Below are 20461 nucleotides of genomic sequence, written 5' to 3'. Positions count from 1 at the left end.
CTCATCTAGGGTACCTCCTCGTTATGTGACAAATAAAACCGCCTCACGTTTATTGGTCTCAGTGCTTCTACCTACAAATTAGCCCTCCTTCTTCCTTCTTCTCAAGGTTGTCATCAACAGCAGATAAGATAAGCCAGGCAGGTGGTATCATTAACCACGTTAAATCTGAAAACACTGCTGCCTTTAATAAAGAAATTAAACTGCCAGAGCTACTGAGTAAAACAGGAGCACCGCCTACGTCCCATCTCTCTTTCCTTCTTTCCTTTTCTTCATAACACCATCTCTACCTATCACAAGGTATATTTTGCTTGACCGTGTGTTCTCCCAGCTAAATGGAAGCTGCCTGGGGCACAGGCTTCTGCGTGTTCGGTTCACTGTGGCACCTCCAGCGTCTGCAATACTGGAGCACAGTGCGTGCTCAGTAGACATGTGCTGAACGAACAGAGTCCTAGCTCTAATAACCCATGTTTAAACAAACCAAACCACATTTCATCGCCTACCACTGCTGCACCATTGACACCACTGTGTGGAAACTAAAGAATCAACTAAAAATTCTAACTTCCCTTTGTAAGCAGGAAAAGGCCTATATGAGCGGAATAATCAAGAGCTCCTAGCTAGGCCTGCCAAAAAAGGACGTTCAATGATGACATGATCTTATATGCAGAAAATCCTAAAGAGCCCACCAAAATAGACCAACAACCCACCCAGATAAAAACAAACAAGAATAAAAATAAAAACAAAAAACTCAGGGAAAATAACAAATTCAGAAAAGTTCCAGGATACAAAATCAACTGATGAAAATCAGCAGCACTTCTGGCAATGAGCAATCTGAAAGGAATTTAAGACAACAATCCCATTTACAACAGCATGAGAAAGAATAAAATACTGAGGAACACCAATACCAATTTACCAACGAGGCTGAAGACTTGTACAGTATAAACTAGAGAATACTGCTGAGAGGAATTAAAGACTTAAATAAACATAAAGACATCCCATGCTCATGAACTGGGAGACGAGACTGTTAGGATGGCTGCTGCTGCTAAGTCGCTTGAGTCGTGTGACCCCACAGACGGCAGCCCACCAGGCTCCCCCATCCCCGGGATTCTCCAGGCAAGAATACTGGAGTGGGTTGCCGTTTCCTTCTCCAATGTTAGGATGGCAATACAGCTCAAAATGATCTACAGATTCAGGGCATTTCATATCAAAATCTCAATGGTGCTTTTTGCACAAGCAGAAAAAATAAAAGTAAAATCATATGGAATCTCAAGGAATCCCAAATAGCCAAAAGAATCTTGAAAGAGAAAGTTGGAGGACTTATTCTTCTTGATTTCGAAACTTACTACAAAGCTACAGTAATCAAAACAATGTGATACAGGCCTAAAGACAAACAACAGACCAATGTGACAGGGGAGAGAGGCCAGAAATAAACCCTTGCATACGTGGTTAAATGATTTTCAACAAGGGTACAAAGAACATTCAGTAGAGAAAGGACAGTCTTTTCAACAAATGGTACTGGGAAAGTAGGACCTTCACATGCAAAAGAATGTACATGATACCATATACAAATATTAACTTGAAATGGATCAAAGACCTAATTGAAAGAGCTAAAACTATAAAACTCTTAGAAAAAAACACAAGGAAAAGCTTCATGATCTTCTATTTGACAAGGGTTCATTAGGTGCAATACCAAAAGCAGCCTCAACAATAGAAAAAGAAAAAGGTAAAATGACCATCAAAATTTAAAACTTTGTGCATCAAAAGACATTATCAGAAAGTAAAAATACAACCTTAGGAGTGGGAGAAAATATCACCTCTCTGATACAGACTTAATATCCAGAACACATGAAGAACTCTTACAACTCAACAACTACAGTCAAAACCAAATTAAAAAATGAACAAAGCAATAGCAAAAAGAAAAAAAATATGGGGAAAGGATTGAATAAACACTTCTCAAAAAAGCCACACAAATGGCCACAGGCACATGAGATGTTCAATATCACTAATCATCAGAGAAATGCAAATCAAAACTACAACCACAATTAGTATGTATATAATCAACAAAACATAAAATAACAGGTGTTGGCAAGGACGTGGGGAAACTGGAATCCTTAAGCACTGCCGTTGGGAATGTAATATGATGTGGCTGCTATGGAAAACACAGCGGTTCCTCAAAAAATTAAACACAGAATTACCGTAGGATCCCCAAATTCTACTGGGTATAAATGCAAAAGAACTGAAAACAGGGACCCAAATAAATATTTGTATACCCACTACATACTTACAACAGCTAAAACCTAGAAGCAATCCAACTGCCCGCTAATAGAGCCTGACATAAGCTACAACAGGGATGAACCCTGACAACATTATGCTGAATGAATAAGCCACTGACAATAGAGACAAGTACCACATGATTCTACTTATATGATACCTAGAATAGTCAAGAAACAGAAAGAATGGTGGTTGTCAGGAGCTGGGGAAACAGGAGAAAGAGACTTATTGTTTAATGGGCACATATTTCCATTTGGGATGATGAAAAAGTGCTGGAATTAGTGGTATAGTTATATAACATTGTGACTGTCCTTAATGACACTGATTTGTACACTTCAAATGGTAAATTTGGTGTTTATGATATTATACACAATTTTTTTTAAGTAAAGGCGAAAAAATAGGTTCATATTTCCAGCCTATTGAGAGAATCCCTCTTAAAAGCCGAGTTTCTGACTTCCCTGGTGGCTCAGTGGTAAAGAATCTGCCTGCCAGTGCCAAAGACATGGGTTTGAGCTCTGATCCGGGAAGATCCCACACACATGCGGAGCAACTTAAGCCTGGGTACAACCATTGCGCCTGTATCCCAGAGCTCCACAACATGAGAAGCCCCGTGCACCACGAGTAGCTCCCGCTCGCTGTAGCTAGAGATAACCCTGCTCAGCAACGAAGACCCAGCACAGCCAAAAATAAATATATACTTTTTAAAAAGGCCAGTTTTCTGATAGCCTGGGCCTCCTTCCCATTGTAAGGGACACTGAGGATGCTGTTTTATTCTTTTTATTCTGCCCTCAAACCCAATTCCAATCATCTGGGCCCTAAATCCAAGCCAACAGCTCCGGTCAACTAGCTACTGTTTGTAAGGTTGAGGTCGTGAGCATCCCTGGGCCATGCAGTTTGCAGAGATGACTGTCTTGACAGGGATGAAAAGCTGCCAATAAAAACAGAAGGCAATTCTGCTGGCTTTCACTCTCTATTACTTCCCCTTCCTCTTTTCTAGCAGGACATCAGACAGCCATGCAGAAAAGTAACAAACCAAACAGACCTGCCTGCCTTTTATTTTTCAGTTGGAAAATGGCCTCCCTGTTTTCCCCCAATCCTTTGCAGGTCTAGATATTTAACATCCTTTGTATTTTGCACACTTGAGGACAAAGTTTTTGCCCATCCAAACACAGCAGAATGAACAACGTTCATCCTCTGTACTCCAGTCTCCAGGGCTCTTGCATATAGATAATCTAACAGAGTATCCTGTTAGATCGCAAAATAACCCAGTGAAAACGAACGTTTAGGGGTTGTCATCCTCCACTGGAGGCATGAAGAAACCCAGGCTCACGGAGATGAAGCAATTTGTCCTACATCCCACAACCCCAAGTGACAGGTCCAGGGTTGGCACAGAAGCAGTGAGTCTCAGAGCTCTCCTTCCCCTCGATTACTTCCGAAAGATGAACAGAATAGAAACAGTATCAGGCCATTTTGGTGTCAAACAAGACCAAGGAAAAACGCTTCCAAGTCTGGTAACCAGTAGGACTAGAAGGTCCAGCCCCAAAGAAGAGCTTGGTAAACAACTAACCGACCGCCTCTTTCCCCAATCCAATCTAGAAATGGATCTTTCTTGTTGGGTTTCTGTACTCAAGGCTTTCAGCTGGGCGCCCAGAGTACAGTCCGTACTGCCGTTCTCTGAGCGCTCTGGCACACAGGCCGGATGGTCATGGGAAAACGGAAGTTTCAGCGTGCTCAGACGCGAACAAACCACGCCTAAATCAACGACCATGCGAAACTCAGAGTGGCCCTGGAGGTCCAAACGAAAAACCCAGGAGCCAAAGGGCCTGCGGAGTGACGACCACTGCCCTACCCGTCGCTACGCATGCGCGACAGCGCCAGCGCCGGACTGCAACAGTTCCAACAGAGCCACACTCACTGGGCGGGCACAGACGCAGTGCGCATGCTCCTACAGCGCGCATGCGTGACCTCGGTGTTGCCTTTTCCCAGCAGGCCCCTGCCCTCTCGTCGCTATGGCGGATCTAAACGTTGGCTACCTCAGCCACGGCCCTCACAGGGTATTCCTCACCTTGCGTCCCGTTTTCTCCCGTAGGGCCTTCAGCCGTTCCTTTCGCCGCAACGCCTCTTCCTCTAATCGGCCCACACCGGCCGCAGTCGCCGCCATCTTGCCCATAGACAACCCCCCCCCCCCGCCCCAACCTTCTCTCGCCCCTCAACGCGCAGGCCCAAGGTGTAGATGAGCCTCTCACGGCCAATCCAAGGACGAGAATGGGAAAGCAGGAAGACCTGAAAGCCAACCAATGGGCCCGCCTTCTTCCTCCCTCGCGCCTTTCCGAACTCTTCGGGGTCGGCAAAGAAGGCTCCAAGGCTCGATTCGTCCAATGCCAACTAGGAAAAAAGCGGCAAGGGCAGCCAGACCTGAGTGAAGGAGGATAGAGCGCATCGATCTCTCTGGTTTTTACCTAGGTGCCACTTTGCAATTCGCTGACCCATCCTTCTCTGAGTAAACTCCGGGAGTTGGTGATGGACAGGGAGGCCTGGCGTGCTGCAGTCCATGGGGTCGCAAAGAGTCGGACACGACTGAGCGACTGAACTGAAGTGACCCATCTTTGTCCACTTCTGATTCTTCAAGGCTCGAATGCCTTCAGGAAGCCTTCCCTGACTCTCTCTATTCCGACCCCAGATTAAGTGATCTGCCTTTCCTTTCCTCTTAAGATACCAGTGGCTTCCTTGATGCACTTGTTCATGGGCCAGTGGGCCCATCTCTGGCCGCTCTCAGCTCAGACAGAGCCTGAGCAGAGCAGGGCTTGGCTGAATGACCGTTTTCTTCTGGGTTCAAGGACGCTCCCCTCCCACCTCGAGCTCCCTCATGGGGTGGCAGAGTACCCAGAGCCAGACTACCTAACCTTAAGAAGAGCAAACCCCAACTTGGGCCCAGGGGCCCCCAAGAGACCATCCTGAGTTTAATTCCTGAGAACTGAGCTGACAGTTGGTGTGGCCTTGGCCAATAGGTGCACGCTCTGCAGCTGGAGCTGCCACGGTATCCTTTCCCAAGTTAATTAGCATGCCTGACAACGGACGACAGACAGACCTCTTTGGCTGAAGTCAGTATCTTCTGATAGCCTATCCAGGTTCCCAGAGCCACACTTCCTCCCACTTCCTGAGGAGAGAAGGCTGTACCCTCCTACCCGCCCCCCGCCCCCAACACACACCCCCTGGTGACTTGTCTCAACAAGGCTGTTCCCTGCTTGCGGCCTCCCTTCCCAGTCTGACACAGGTGGACACCCACTCCTTCCTTCCCAGTTCCCAACAGAGATCTCCAGGGCCACACCCCTATTTAGCCTGTCCCCACAAATGACCCTCTTGACCTCTGTAACCTGGGCCTTTTCGTGCCCTCTCCCTTGCATTGTGTGGGGTGCCGTTCCAGGTATCCAGGTGATACACAATACGAAGGTAGTCAGTGTTCAGGAAATGTCAGAAGTAGGATGGATGGGGCAGGAAAAAAGACCAGAGTGGAGGAGATGCCCATGAAGCCATGAGGACAGAATAAGATGGGTATGGAGACAGAGTCTGTCTCCTCTTGGCCACCCAGGGTCTAGTGGGCTCCAGACTAGTCAATTCCTCCAATTGATGGTAACTCTCTGGGTCCTGCAACCCCACCCCCACCCCCAATAGAGGACCTTACCCTTGGCCAACAACAAGGGCCCTCCTCACTTCTCAGGGGGCTGGGGGTGGGGGAAGTAGGGAAAGAAAGAGGCCCAGGGGTGATGGTGGCACTGGTTCTGAAAACTGTCTGGCATTCTGTCCCTGTTCATGCTGCCCAAATGGTCCTCATTTGGCCCATCTGGGCTTCAGTTTCTCTCCCTGTAAAACAGAGGCATGAGGCACCCATTAGCCTTTATCCTCTTGAAGTTAAAGAAAACAAAAGATGTGAACCAAGTGCTGAACCCTGGAGTGGAGGCTGCCTGCACCTGGAGCATCTAGGAAGGCTTCCTGAAGGAGGGGATCCAGGCGAGGTGAAGACTACTGCTAAACAGCTGGAGGAAACTGCTCGCCCAGAGCTGTTTGAGTCTTGTCCTACTGTTTTCTTATCCCCTCGCCCCACTCCACACTCCGGTCACACTATCCTGCTCCACTAACAATAGGTTAAAAAAAAAGGTGGCACTTCAATCTCTGCATAAAGCACTTAGACCAGCACCTGGCCCGTGGTAAGTTCTACAAGTGGTTGTCACGGTTATTGTCCTCACAACTTGTTGAAGGACACTGCCCATCTACACGCGGCCCGCAGTCCCTTCCCCCAAGCCCGCGAGCCTGTCCCTTGCACGAATGGTGGCCGTTCCAGCCAGCTGGGCTGCGTCTCGGTCCGGTCTAGACCTGGGGCAAGGCTAGAATCCCAGACCCCGACCCGAGTCCGGAAGGCTCAGATTGGCCCTACCCTTGGCACTGGTAGGGCGCGGATTTGGGGAGGGGGGCGGGGCCGCTGGGCGCCCTCCGGGCCGCCCTGACCTCAGGCTCCTCCTCCCGCCGGGCTCCCCGCCCTCTGCTCGGTCCCGGGAGGGGCGGGGCGGCGGTGGCAGCCGCCGAAGTGCAGGAAGCCGGGCGGCGGCCGACCGGGAGGAGGAGGAGCGCGGCGCGGGCCAGTACTACTTCCCCCAGTAGTACCGCGCCGCTCCGCCCTGGAGTGACGCCCTCCGCCCATGGGCCTGGCCGAGGGCAACCGGCGGGCGGCGCGGAGGAGGAGGCGGTGGCGGCAGGTGGCGTGCAGTAGCGCCGGAGCCCGATCGGGCCATGGCCGCCTCGGAGCGGCTCTACGAGTTGTGGCTGCTCTACTACGCGCAGGTGAGCCCGCCCCGCCCCGCCCCGCGCCCGCCGGGCCCCCAGCTCCGCGCGCCCGGCGACTGCTGCACCTGCCCCCGGCGCAACCTGGGCCGCGTATCTGCGCGCGAGCCGGGGTTGCTCCGGCTGCGCACGCACGTGTGCGCCCCTGGCCCGCCGGCGCCTCGGGCGCTTACACCTGGGGGTCGGTCCTTTCGGGCGCGCGCCACACTGGAGCCTCTTGGGTGCGGACTGGGTAGCATCGGTTGTGCAGAAGGAGAGGGGCCTGGACCAAGCCAGCCTTTACCTCTTTTACAGATGGGGAAACTGAGGCCCCGGCGGGGGCGGGAAAGAGACTGGCCGGGTTGGGAGGCTTACTTTGCATTTGGGCTTGCTCCTCCTGACGGCTGCGCCCAGTTGGGTAGTCTTGGTCGACGGGTCTGAGTGGGCTGGGTGGGAGGTCCCTACTTCGGTCTTGGGCAACTCATCAGATCCGCTGCAGCGAACTGACCGTGGTGAGTTCCTGACCCCAGGCTGCCCCACCCCAACCCCGGGCGGGGAGGAGGGTGTGGGTTACCGGGGGTCCAGCCCAAAGAAAAGATTCTCTCTGGATGCTGAGGGTGGAGACAGGGAATGCAGACAAGCTGGGAGGGATGTTTGAAAGGGATGGAGGGATACCATTTTCTCCTGAGATTCTTGTCCTGCCTCATTGACTACCTTAAGTGGCCTCAAGGTGATGGGAGCAACCCAGGTGTCCCCCAAACTGTATCGAACACATAGGGCCCCACTTTCCTTCTGTATCCACAGCAGGGAGAGAACCCAGGGCAACACCCCTCTGCCCTTCACCCAGCACCAACCTTCCTCCCTGCACCTGCCTGGCATCACACTCCTGGCTCAGGCACACCTTGAGCACAATGGACTATTGTGTGCTCCTGATCTGGGCACTGGGGGGAAGTTCATGCTCATATCAGCTGGCCCTGTGAGAAGAGGCTAGCCCACTGTCTCTCGGGACTGCAGGCTAGGTCTGGGGCCCCAGGGACCAGGAATCCAGGCCATAAAGGCCGTAGCTTCTTGAGCCCGCTCGGGTGGTGAGAAATCCAGGCATCTGGCAGGAGGCAGTGAATGGAGTAGAGTCCATCTTTCGTGTGATTCAGGGCATGCATGCTGTTTACACCCTGAGCTTCTGTTTCCATATCTGTAAATTTGGCACAGTCCTGGCCTGGAGTGGCCTAGACTCTGCAGAGGGGTAGCCAGTATGACTGGGGTAGCCAGTATGACTGGTCCAGGCCAGAGAAGCTTCCTGCTTCCCTGCTTCATTGGATCCCGTTCCCCCAGCTTCTCTGTCTCTGTCTCCAAAGACTGGTCCTTGTGATGGAGAAAGCTTCAGGAGGAGACTTGCACTGGTCCTTATGCTTCTCATTGCCTTCGTGGTTGTGGGCAGGTTCTTGGTCTTCACTTCCTTCAGTTGTGACCAGGTGAAGGGGGGCTTGGACAAGGTGATGTGTCTGAGGGATGTTAATTGTGCTTCTGATTGTTCCTGTGGTCACGGGCGGGTTCTTGGTCGTGAGTTTCTTCCCCTGTGATCAGGTGAAGGGCTTGAACGAGGTGATGAGTCTGAGGGCTGCTAATGGTGGGTCTTCGGGCAGGGTGGCATGCTGCTGGGGGAGGGTGTCTTGGTTTCCCAGAACTGTACCTCCAACACGGGTGCCTCCTGCTGCCCCTTCTAGCTGAGCTCTGCAAGCAGTCAGTCCCTCACAGGTGTTCAGCGTTCACCTGTGCTGAGTCCCTTCTCCCCCTCCCACTCCTCACCTCACTGGGGAGGTGTGGGGTACAGGCTAGCTGGTTGTAGCCTTGGAAGCCTGGGCAGGCAGGGGACAGCCTGAGGCCAGGCAAACAAATCCAGGATATGAGTGTGAACCCCAGAGTCGGGAGGGGCCAGGTTTCCTGGGGAGAGGAAGCTCCAGCCGGCCTCCCAGCGCGGCCTTCCTGCCGGCTTGGTCCTGCTCCTGCTCCCGGAACACGGTCTCCACCCTCTGCACTGAGCTCCCAGGGAGTGGTTGGAGTGGTTGGTGGCTGTCCGCGTCAGAGCCCCGCCAGGACCTATTGTGTGTGTGCTCAGGGGAGGGGAAGATAGGTATGGGGTTGAACTGATAGAGGCTATTAAGAAACCCTGAGTTGGCCAGCCACCCAGCCAGTAGGTCCCCCAATACTTTCACCCCTCCCTTCAGCAGTGAGAGCTGACATCAGCTGGCAAACCTGTTTCCCCAGTTGTGGGTTTGGGCCCGCCCAGGGAGCACCCCTGTTCCTGCCCTTCCTTTCCCCTCACAGACCCCAGATTCAGCCCCACTCACCCCATGCCTCTGGGGGCCACGAGTGGGTGAGGGGGCTGTGGGTGGCTACTGAAGGAGGACCAGAGTGCGCCCTGAACATCACTCGGCCTGAGCCTCCCAGGGCCTTAGTGGGGAAACCAAGGCAGGGTTGTACCAAGGTTGTCCAGCAGAGCTCCAGCCCAGCCTCTGTCCTGCGTTCCTTTACCCAGGAAAGGTCTAGTCCCTTGGGCAGGAGAACTCAGGTGGGTCTGCACCCTGTTTCCTCTGCCTGGAGCCCTCGCCCTCCGGTCTGAGGAGGCCTTCTTCCCTTGTCCACGCCCCCACCCTGACCAAGCTGGACCTCAGCCCAGGCATGTCCTCGTGTGCACCCTCGTGCTTGCTACTCCACGGTTTCACCTCACATTTAGTAGGTGCTCCCGGGGTATTAGCTGAATAGCTGGATGGAGGCGTTAGGCCCCAGAGCAGTGACTGGTCAGAGATGTGGTGCCAGTGGACGGAGTTTGGGCCTTGAGATCTGAGGGTGCAGGACAGGGAGGATCAGGCACATGGCTGTGGGAACTATGAGAGGCCAGATGTCAGGAGTGAGAGGGTGGCAGCACACCCAGAGGACCCCCCCAGCAGGGCTTCCCCGGTGAGGGCCTAGGAGGCGGGTGCAAGGAGAAGGGACTGGGGACAGCACCCAAAGACCAGCAATTGGTATGTAAAGGTGATGCCAAGTGTGCAGATGGGCGGCCCTCCTTGCAGCTGGAGCAGTGGTGTTGCTCAGTAGCCTCCAGTGAAAGGGAGCACTGGGGTACGTGAGAGCTGAGGGGCACTCGGGGACCCAAAGGTAGGGACAGATGTTGAGGGTGCAGGTGCGGAGCCCAGGCTGAACTCCATTTATGTCATTGAGGACACGGGGCTCCAGGGAGGTCAGGTGAGAACTCCAGCTGACCTTGCTTTGCCCACCCCTCCTGGTCCCTCACCCTGACCAATGAGCTCTACTGCATCATGGAAACCTAGGCAGGCCCTCTGGGACCTTAACTGGGCCATATTTCTTCTTGTGCCTCAGTTTACCCTCTTGAGATGAGGAAAAGGACCTCCTTGCTGCTTGGCTGCACCAACCCCCTTCCATACCTCATAGGGGCAACCAGGGTTTCCTCCCCCCTGCCTTCATTACTGAGGCAACTGAAGAGGGAGAGACTGAGGTGATGGGGAGAGTAGCACAGAGCCCAGAGTTGGGGGAGGGGCTGGTAATCACTGGAGTTGTTATGGCAACTGGGGAGCTGATGTGGAAGTGTGGGGTCCCCATGGAAACAGGTCGGTTACTATGGGGACCCTGAAAGGAAATTCTTGGTTTCCATAGAGACAGGACAAGGGGAAGGTTAAGCCCTAAGGGGTGTTACGGAGACCAGAAGGTCCATGCCTTCTCCTTACCCCTCCCCAGGTAAGGAGAGTGGCTGGCCCAGCCACCTAGGCCCTTGGACCACTAGTCTCACTTGCCTTGGCCCTGGAGAAGTCCCTGTCTTCCCGTTTCAATCCTTGGCCTGAGGTCCTCAGAGTCTGACCTCCAGTCTTCCTGGTGTAGCCCAAAGCCACCTTCAGCTTGACAGTGCCATCCCCCTCCTGATGCTGACTGGAAAGACGCCCAGGCCTGAAAGAGGTCATCCTGATCGGGCTCCATCCCACCTTATCCCATTTCTGTTTGCCTGTTCCAGGAGAAGGGGTGCTGACTGGGAGGGGTCACCACTATGGAGCCTCAGTCTTCTCTCCCTACCCTGCTCCTCACACTAACCCAGGGTCCACCATGATCCTCCCATTTCGCTAGCCTGGACAACCCAACTGGGGAGTAGCCCTTGGGACCTTGGCTCAGCCAGTGAACCAAGGTCTGCCACTCATCTGTCACTCATGGAGGTGGGTGGGGAGAAGAGAGTGATGCCATAGAATGCCAAGGGCTTGGAAAGGCAGAGCCCCCTCACCTTACCACGTGCTGGTGGGTGTGGTCGGGAGCCTTTACCTGTTAAACAAAGCAATGATTTTTAAAGAGGCAGCTGAAACAGAGAGATTAATGTTTTTGTTTTTTTGTTTTTTAGATTTTTGTTTGTATTGGAATATAGTTGAGTTACAATATGTATTAGTTTCAGGTGTGTAGCAAAGTCATTTAGTTACACATGTACATATGTCTATTCTTTTTCAGATTCTTTTCTCATATAGGTTATTTTAGAGTACTGAGTAAAGTTCCCTGTGCTATACAGTACTCTTTTATAATTACCTATTATATATAAGTGTGTATGTATATATATGTGTGTGTGTGTGTGTGTGTATGTTAATCCCAACCTTCTAATTTATCCTTCACCTCTACCTTTCCCCTTTGGTAACCGTAAGTTTGTTTTCTCAATCTGTGAGTCTGTTTCTGCTTTGTAAATAAGTTCATCCATATCATTTTTTTAAAAATTAGATTCCACATATGAGTGATATCACATAATATGTCTTTTTGTCTGACTTCTTTTAGTATGACAATCTCTAGATCCATTCATGTTGCTGTAAATAGCATTATTTTGTTCCTCTTTATTGCTGCATAATATTCCATTGTATATATGTACCACATCTTCTTTATTCTTTCCTCTGTTGATGGACATTTAGGTTGCTTTCCTATCTTGGCTATGGTAAATAGTAGTGCAGTGAACACTGAGATGCATGTATTTTTTTCAAAGAATGGTTTTTTTCCCAGATACATGCCCAGGAGTGGGATTGCTGGGCCATGTGATTGCTCTATTTTTAGTTTTTTAAGGAACCTCCCCAATGTTCTCCATTGTGGCTGTACCAGTTTGCATTCCCACCAACAGTGTAGGAGGGTTCCCTTTTGAGAGATTACTGTTAAGTGAGCTACCAAGTGTAAGAGTCGGGACTGGACTCCAGAACCCATGCACTTACCCACATTCAGTGTGGGGACCCCAACCTCTGAAATTCCAGACAGAGCTGCATCTTGCGGGAGGTGCTGATTCTGATAGGGAATGTTCAGGCAGAGGAAACACGGAGAGCCAAACACATGCAGACCTGTGGGGGTGGGGACAGTGAGTAATATCCAGTGGGGCATCCAGTGAATGTGGCACATGAGGCTGGAGGTGAGGGGGGCGCCACACCAGCGGGGCTTCAGTCGGAGGAGGCGGCAGTGGGCATAACCCTGAGCCTGTGGTGGGGCGGCTGGCCGGCTGCCCCGACAGTGGTGTAACTGACGTGCACTGGGGGTGCTGGGTGCTGTTTAAGGAACTTTTGTGTTTGATGGTGATGGGGGATTTGGGGCAAAGTCTGGGCCCTGGGACACAGAGTAAGCCGGGGCAGCTGTCAGGCTTGGGGTGGGGCAGGTGGGTCTCGGGCAGCACGGCACCAGGCATTTAGTGGTCCCTGTCCCCCGCCAGACAGCGCCGCCCACCCATCCTCCGCTTACCTCAGAGTTGTGAGGAAGTGGTTGTTCCCTGCCCATTCAGGGCCTCACCAGCCCTTGGGAGCTCCCCTCCCTTGGCACCGAGTGTCCTCAAGGCTGGTGGGGCATAGATTGGGGTCCCTACAGGGGTGACACTGAGAACCGCCCCCTTCCCCCCCAGGAAACTGGCCTCCCCCACACCCACAGTTTTCTCCCTGCTGCAGGGCCCAGGGCAGAGTGTGGCTGCTCCTGACCTTTCTGACGGAAGGGGCAGGGTTGGGACCCTGGGCCAGGCAGGTGGGGTGGGGAGTGGGCTGGCCTGCCCATCCTGTTCAGAGCTGGGGCGGGAAGGAGGAGCCGGGGAAGTGGAGCGTTGAGAGGAGTGTGGGAGCCCAGGCAGCACAGCCTCCTCTTTCAGGCTCTGGACCCTTCTGCACGTGGCACTGCCTCCATGCACAAGGCCCCTGCTCTGCTCAGCCTCTCAGTCCCCAGCACTGCAGCCTCAAGTCATAGGGCCCAGGTCAGAGCCAGGCTGAGGCCTCTGGGGGAGAAGAGATGAGACCCACAGAGTCAAGACAGGCAGTTGCCCCTTCCCCTGCCGAGAACTGTGCTTCAGAGACCCCTCCAGTACCCACTGAGGCTGCTGCCTGCATTGCCTCAGCCCTGAACCCAGTCCAGCCTGGACCTGCTGGAAGTCTGCAAGACCGGACAGGCAGAGGATATGGTTCTAGGGACAGGAAGCAGTAGGTGTGCAGAGAGTTTGAGGGGGCCCATCTGGGTCTGGGAGGGCCGATCGAGTGATGGGCACGAAGAGGGTGGAGGATTCCTGCTTAAGTACCACCAGCGCAAGTCACAGACGGCAGCGGGGCTTGGGCAGGGAGCAGGGGCCTGCACAGGAGAGTGTGCATCACAGATATGAAAGCCAGACAAGCTGGAGAAGCAGGCCCTGGTTGGACTAGGGACCCAGGATGCCTGGCTTAGCAACTGAGCCTTTATCTTTGGTCCAGGGAGGGAGGACATGATCATATGTGGCTTACAGGTGCTCATCAGAGCTACAGTGGGCAAAAAAGACTCATGTTTTGGGTGGGAGAGACGGTGGCTTGACTAGGGGTGGTTTAGGAGTAGAAGGGAGGGTGGTGTTGGGACAGTTCTGCAGATAGACAGGGATCTGTGGGATCACCAAGAGTTGTGAGTTGTGTGGTCAGCTGGGCTCACTGACTCTAGCCACCATGAGTGGGCCTGGCCTAGAACATGGGTCTGGCTTTTAGCATCCTCAGAGGTACAGTTTGCAGCTGTGGTGGTGCATGAGGCATCCCCTCAGGGGCCCCCCGTTTTGCCATCTGCTGTGGGAAGAGTTCAGAAGAAATTGTCATAAGAGCCCTGGCTGGCTCTGGTGTTTTCAGGGCTGGGCATGCTGGTGTCCTTGCTGGTCTGTGGAGAGGAGAGGTATGGAATGGACAGAGGTAGGTGAGCAGGGAGGTGGCCAGCAGCGAGGTCACCAAAGAGAACTGACCAGCAGAGAGTCCTGGTGGTGTGCACCCGGGTGGCCTCACCTTCTCTCTGAACTGCCTGGGCCTCAGCTCTGTGACAAAATGTATGAAAGGGTTCAACCACGGGGTGGAGGGCTGCTCTGCCGCAGTTTCTGGGGGGGCCTGGCCCAGTCTGCTGGGGTCAGGCCCTCTTCCCTGGGGCCCGTTCAGTCCTGGCCCTGTGGTCTGAGGCCCACAAGTGGCCAAAAAATGAGCTGTCCATGCAAAGATAGTTGTGGAGGTCCTGGAGTTGAGGTCTTGGCAGCCGGAAAACAGTCTCGGGGTGTTGCCTATGATGGGTCCCTGGCCCTTAAAGTTTCTCCACTTTAGTCCCTGTCCCTCCCTTCTGCCCCTGGGAAAGAAAGTTGCCTTCTGGGTCCTCCTGTTAGATGGGAGCTCCAGATGACGCCCCCGTGGAAGGAGGGAAGGTGGAGGGATGGAAGGAGGAGCTTAGTTCCAGGCCACCGCCCACTCTATGCCCTGGGAGGAGCTTAGAGGTCAGGGCTGTCTGGGGCTTACCTGTGTCCCTGGAGCAGAGACCCACAGGGCCAATGGGGAGCCAAGACAAGACTTGGCCTAAGGGCAGGGCAAAGGTCTGGATGAATCCTCCAGCATCATTTCCTGGGCCAGAGGCCTCAGACCCTGCTCAGGGAGCTGTGGGTGCCCTGAATGAAGGGCACTACTGTAGTAGGGACCACAGCCTGTCCCTAGATAGGCCGGACTTCACGCCTATACAACTAGTTTCTGTCCACAAACTCTCCCCAGGGCAGTGTGACCCCTGCCCCTTTGTGCTGCAGGCCCCACCCCCGGCGCTAGACTGGGTCCTTCTCAGCTTCTCTTGCTGGGCCCTGGGTGCCCCAGGCCCCCCCACATCCCTGCGGTCGGCCGGGAGGAAGCGGCCCCCTTCCCCCACCGTGACTCTGCGCTTCCTGCCCCAGGGGCCAGGGCGGGAGGGGACGTTTCCCGTTCACACCAAAGTTTCCCTGGCTGGTGGCGCCCAGACGCGGACTCAGCCGCTGTCCCTCTTGCCCATGGAACCAGCTCTGGGGCCCGGGGTCCAGGTAACCAGCCAGAGTGGGTGGAGGTTCCTGGGGTGAGGTCAGGCATTGCGCCTGTACATGTGGGTGGGTGTTTGTGCATGGCTCTGCCTGGTTGATGGTGCACATGCATCTTGAGATGTACAGTCCAGGAAGGTTTCCTGGAGGTGGTGCCTGCGAAGCTGGGAGAAAGTAGCAGGCGAGAGCCCAGCCCATAGCTTTGGGTTCAGGGAGGCTAGTGGGTTGGAGACCTGTAGCCCCAGCACCCTTGTGGGCCACAGCCACACTCTAGACATGTACACACTTAAGCTCCTCCCCTGCTGGTGTCAGGCTTGCCTGGGTCCCCAAGAGTTTAGGAAGTGGCAGCAGAGACTGGGAGGCCAAGAAGTGCAGACGGGGGTGCCTGGGAGAGTGGTCAGTATGTAGGGCAGTCCTCTGATGCTGACCTTCCACTTCCTGTCTTCCCCCCTTTCTCTCCCCCCGCACCTCCCCTCCCGCTCTGCCTGCAATTTCTCTCCACCCCCATTCACTCGCCGCCTCTATCCACTGTGCCCCTCCTGCACCCCCCTTTGCAGAAGGACCTGGGCTACCTGCAGCAGTGGCTGAAGGCCTTTGTGGGTGCCTTCGAGAAGAGCATCTCACTCTCCTCTCTGGAGCCACGCAGGTGAGACAAGCTCCTCAGAGGGCGGGAGGCTGAGGGCTTCTTGGCGCCCAGTGACCCCTCCCCCGTCCCCCCCCACCCGCAGGCCAGAGGAGGCGGGTGCCGAGGTGCCTCTGCTCCCTCTGGATGCGCTGCACGTGCTGGCCGAGCAGCTGGATGCTGGGGACCTGGAACAAGCCCTGCTGCTGCTCAAGCTCTTCGTCATCCTCTGCAGGTGGGTCCCTGTTGTCTTCTCCACGGTGGGAGGGCGTGGAGCTGGGGCCCAGGGTGGCGGCTGGCATATCACTGGGACCTCTCCCATCATTCACCCATCAGGAACCCCGAGAACGTAGAGGCGGGCTGGGGCCGGGTGCTGGTGCCCCGGGTGCTGGCGCTGCTGACCCAATTGGTGGCCGAGGTGAGGTGGCCTCTACCCCGGGGGGTGGTAGGTGGTAGCCACGGCCCAGCTAACGCCCCTCCACCCTCTCCATCTGCCTACAGCTGAAAGGACCCCCACCACCGCAGGAGGACCGCGGGCGCCAGCTGGAGAATGTAGCCCTGCATGCCCTGCTCCTCTGTGAGGGCCTCTTCGACCCATACCAGACCTGGCGGCGCCAGCACAGGGGGTGAGAGGCGGCCCACGGGCAGAGGACCCAGAGAAAGCCGGGGAGAGGATGGGGTGGCCCAGGTGCAGGGGTGGGAGGGGCCGGGGTGCAGGCCCCTGAGGGGGTGTGACCCAGGAGGAGTGAAGCGCTGGCCTCACCTTGGCCCCTACCCCATCCCCGCCTCCCCAGGGAAGTCATCAGCGCCAAGGAGAAGAGCAAATACAAGTTCCCTCCAGCTGCTTTGCCCTCTGAATTCAGCGCCTTTTTCCGAGGTCAGGCCCCACCCCCACCCCACTCGGTCCCCCTGGCCCTGCCCTCAGACCCGAGCCCCTTCCTGTGGTTCCCCAAGCGCACAAGCAGTAAGGACCCACTTACTGCGGCTGCACGTGGGGCTGGGAGAAGGAATGTGAATGGGCCTCTGTAGGGAAATGGGAGTTCAGGGGCAGAGAGGAGAGGAAGGGCATGTCTGTACAAAATGAGTCATTTCTTTTCTCAGGGGGGAATTGATTTGCCCCCCTGCTTCTCTCCTATCTCCTGGATCCCCCCAGTGACTTGTACCCTTCTGGTCTGGAATGTCAAACTGTCTGGTCCAGTCTTTTTGTCCCTGTAGCTCCACCCAGTCTCCTCACTTCCGCATGACAGTCTCTACAGTCGGTATCCCCCCTTCCTGCTGGCTCCTCAGGCCATCTCTGGGCACCTGTTCTCCTTGGGCACCTTGTGCCCCTGGGTCTCCTCTGTCCTCTCATTGGAGGGAGACTGGCCAGGATTTCAGATGGGCCTAGGGCAGGGTCTTTCCTGGTAGCTCAGATGGTAAAGTAATCCACCTGCAATGTGGGAGACCTGGGTTCGATCCCTGAGTCGGGAAGATCCCCCGGAGAAGGAAATGACAACCCATTTCAGTATTCTTGCCTGGAGAATCCCCTGGACAGAGGACCCTGGTGAGCTACAGTCCATGGGGTCGCAGAGAGTTGGACACGACTAAGCGACTAGCACTAAGCCACTACTAGGGCAGGGTGCTGCACGGACAGGCCGGCTTGGGAAGGCACTGGCGTATTGGGCTAGAAAATATCTCAGTGTTTCTGGGTTGCCCCAGGGAGCCACGGGCTTGAGTCTGGAGTGGGGGCAACACCTCCAAGAGGGGAGATGCCCCTGGGGAGTTCCCTGGCTCTCCTGGTCCACAGCCTAAGTACTCTTCTTAATACACGCAGGATTTTGTTCCCTCTGCTGTAAATTCCTCTATGGTGGCCTGACACCCTCAGAATCCCATCCTGCTCCTCCTCACAGCCTCCCTTTCCAGCCCCACTTGCTCTCTGCTCTCCAGCCATGGTCCTGTCCCTGGGGAACCCTCCCACCCCATCCTACTGGTCAAGGCAGCCCCGCGTGGCCCCAGCCCCCACACACTCATGTGACCCAGAGCTGGTCCTTTCTGCTCTCTGGGTTTCAGTTCATGTCCTGGCATCCTGTCCAGCTTGGCTGGAGCAGGGCCAGGTGGGCCTCCCAGATATGATGCTGTGAAAGCCCCTAGAAGTCCCAGTGTGGGTGTGGGGGATGGTGTGTGGGGCATCTGTGTAGTAGACACTGCAGGGCCCTCAGAGCCGCTCACGGCAAGCTCCAACCGTCACAGCACAGAGGGACCAGGAGATTTGCATCTAAGAAACTAAACCCTAGGTTGCCGTGGGGAAATGTGTATGGGGGGTGCTCACCCTGGGGTCCTCACTTTCAGGATTAAGGATCCAGGGGTCTGGCTAGGCTCTCGGGGCAGGGCCATGCCCCTTATGAGCTCCCCAAAGAAGGGCTGTGTCCTCCTGAGAACCCCTGGCAGAGTCATGACATTTTAGAGACTCCCAGCGCAGAAGCAGTCCTGTCTCTGAGATGTCATCTCCCAGCCTCTGTTCTGTGGCCCAGCCTCCCCCTGCCATCCCGGGCACCCACCTCTTGTATGGCCCCTGGACTCATAGCCCTGCAAGCTTGCTGACCTTGTCTTGCCCCCTCCCCCATCCAGAGAGCCTGCAGGATGCAGACCGCTTGCCTTCTGTGGTCCTGCTGCGTCTCATCCACCTCTTCGGAGCTGTTCTTGCGGGAGGGAAGGTAGGCTGGAAGGAGCCTGTGGGCCAGGGAGTGGCTGTCTCGGGGTCTCTCTGCTGGGTGAACCCACTGCCCATCTCTGCCCACACCTGCAGGAGAACGGGCAGAAGGCTGTGAGTGCCGGCTCTGTGCAGGGCCTGCTGGGTGTGGTGCGGGGCTGGGGCCACAGGCCAGCCCAGGACCCCCGCCTGGTGCCGCTGGCCCTGGAGGTGCTGGTGGGTGTCGTACACGTCTTGCATGCCAGCCGCACACCCCCGCGGGGGCCAGAGCTCCGAGCCCTGCTGGAGGGCTACTTCCGTGTCCTTAATACTGACTGGCCAGCCGGGCCGAGCCTGGACCCTGAAGAGGCCCACGTCACCCTCCGGGTCAGCATGCTCGGTGTGTATGGCCTCTCAGGGAGGTGGCACTAGCAGGGGAAGCCCCAAGTGGTGATGGAAAGGCCAGCCTGGGCAGCATGGGAGGAAGGTTTCAGGCTGACCAGAGGTGCTGCTGGCAAGAGGCTTGGCAGGGCTGACCTTTGACCCCTCCACAGACGCCATCCCCATGATGCTGGCGTGCGAGGACCGGCCAGTGCTGCAGGCCACCTTCCTCAGCAACAACTGCTTCGAACACCTGATTCGCCTCATCCAGAACAGCAAGGTGGGCGGGCCCAGGCCGGGGTCAGGGGCCTGGAACCGGAGGCTGGGGGCACCACGTGTGGATGCTGAGCAAATGGGCTGGACGGGGCTGCAGCCTGGGGCTGGTGGGGTGGCTTGCTCTTCAGTGGGAGGGCCTGGGGTCAGGACACTCTGGACCCCATAGGAAGAGGGTGTCGTAGAAGGACGGGAGCTGCCCTGGCCCCTCATTTCCCTTCTCCCCAGTCCCAGGTGTCGGGCAGGAGGGAAGCCTCAGCTGTTTCGGATGCAATGTCTACTCCTGCCCACTCATCTGCCCCCGGCGCTGTCCCTCTGGGCAGGTGTGGGTGGCTCAGCTTCCTGCTCTGCCCTCCTGCTGGGGGGCACTTGGCCTGGGGCTCAGGGTGCATCCTTGCCTGTGGGGGGAGCCCTGGCAGCCCCCCCCAGGTCCTGCTCTAACCCCACCCTTCCCCCATCTTTTCTCTCCTCTGCCCCTCCACCCTGTGCCCTTCCCCTTCCCCACAGCTGTACCTGCAGGCCCGGGCGCCCCCTGAGGGGGACAGTGACCTGGCTACCCGGTTACTGACTGAGCCCGATGTCCAGAAGGTACCACCATCAGGCTGACACCACCTCAGTCATGCACGTCCCTGGGCATGCACCCCCTGGGGCTCCCTCTTTGAGCCTTTCTGCAGTTTGCAGGGGGAGCAAGCAGATCTGTGTGAGGCCTGGTGGAGCCTAGCGATGCGGCTGGCTCCCCCACGCTCTCTCACCGGCCTTCCAGATCCCCAGCCCGGGGAGCCGTGCAGGAGGGATCCATGCCCCGCCTGCTGTTAGTCCTGGGAGCTGGGGTTTGGCTATGCTGAGCCAGAAGGAACCTTCGATACTCAACCACCCACCCCCATTGCACCCAAGCGGAAACAGGAGGCCAGATACTCAGGGATTTGGCTGTGGGCACTCACAGAGTGGGTCCCTCACATGGGGGGGGGGGCCACTTCTTTGCTTGAATCCTTGTACTTGCCCTAAGCAGGTCCCTGGAAGTTCCCCATCCCCTCATGACTCATGCCCTGCTCCCTGCTCACCTCACCTGGGGGGCTCCAGGAGGCTGCAGGGTGTCGGCTGTGGGCTCTTAATGGGGTAC

The 20461-nt window shown here is 55.7% G+C and overlaps 2 protein-coding genes across 9 annotated transcripts in view; one reads left to right on the top strand and one right to left on the bottom strand.

Annotated features, from left to right (window-relative positions):
• The window catches only part of CCDC12 (coiled-coil domain containing 12), a 38403-nt gene extending 33852 nt beyond the window's left edge, over positions 1–4551 (bottom strand). The window contains exon 1 of the mRNA XM_043886064.1: positions 4334–4551. Within this exon, the coding sequence (XP_043741999.1) occupies positions 4334–4438 (105 nt within the window). The 5' untranslated portion in view covers positions 4439–4551. The remainder of the gene's footprint in view (positions 1–4333) is intronic.
• A 2286-nt stretch (positions 4552–6837) lies between these two features.
• The window catches only part of NBEAL2 (neurobeachin like 2), a 30460-nt gene continuing 16836 nt past the window's right edge, over positions 6838–20461 (top strand). For 2 of the 8 annotated variants that reach the window (XM_043886032.1, XM_043886040.1), the window contains exons 1-10: positions 15659–15793; positions 15955–16043; positions 16126–16254; positions 16356–16437; positions 16521–16645; positions 16814–16896; positions 18627–18712; positions 18805–19087; positions 19242–19348; positions 19849–19929. In XM_043886032.1, the coding sequence (XP_043741967.1) occupies positions 15674–15793; positions 15955–16043; positions 16126–16254; positions 16356–16437; positions 16521–16645; positions 16814–16896; positions 18627–18712; positions 18805–19087; positions 19242–19348; positions 19849–19929 (1185 nt within the window). In that variant the 5' untranslated portion in view covers positions 15659–15673. Of the gene's footprint in view, positions 7105–15295; positions 15404–15658; positions 15794–15954; positions 16044–16125; positions 16255–16355; positions 16438–16520; positions 16646–16813; positions 16897–18626; positions 18713–18804; positions 19088–19241; positions 19349–19848; positions 19930–20461 lie in introns of those variants that run through there. The other 6 variants (XM_043886033.1, XM_043886035.1, XM_043886036.1 and 3 more) reach the window with 6 other exon arrangements.

The sequence above is a fragment of the Cervus elaphus genome, chromosome 24 (genome assembly GCF_910594005.1).
Source record: "Cervus elaphus chromosome 24, mCerEla1.1, whole genome shotgun sequence".
Taxonomy (NCBI): Eukaryota; Metazoa; Chordata; class Mammalia; order Artiodactyla; family Cervidae; genus Cervus; species Cervus elaphus.
This window is presented reverse-complemented; position numbering and strand designations above follow the sequence as displayed.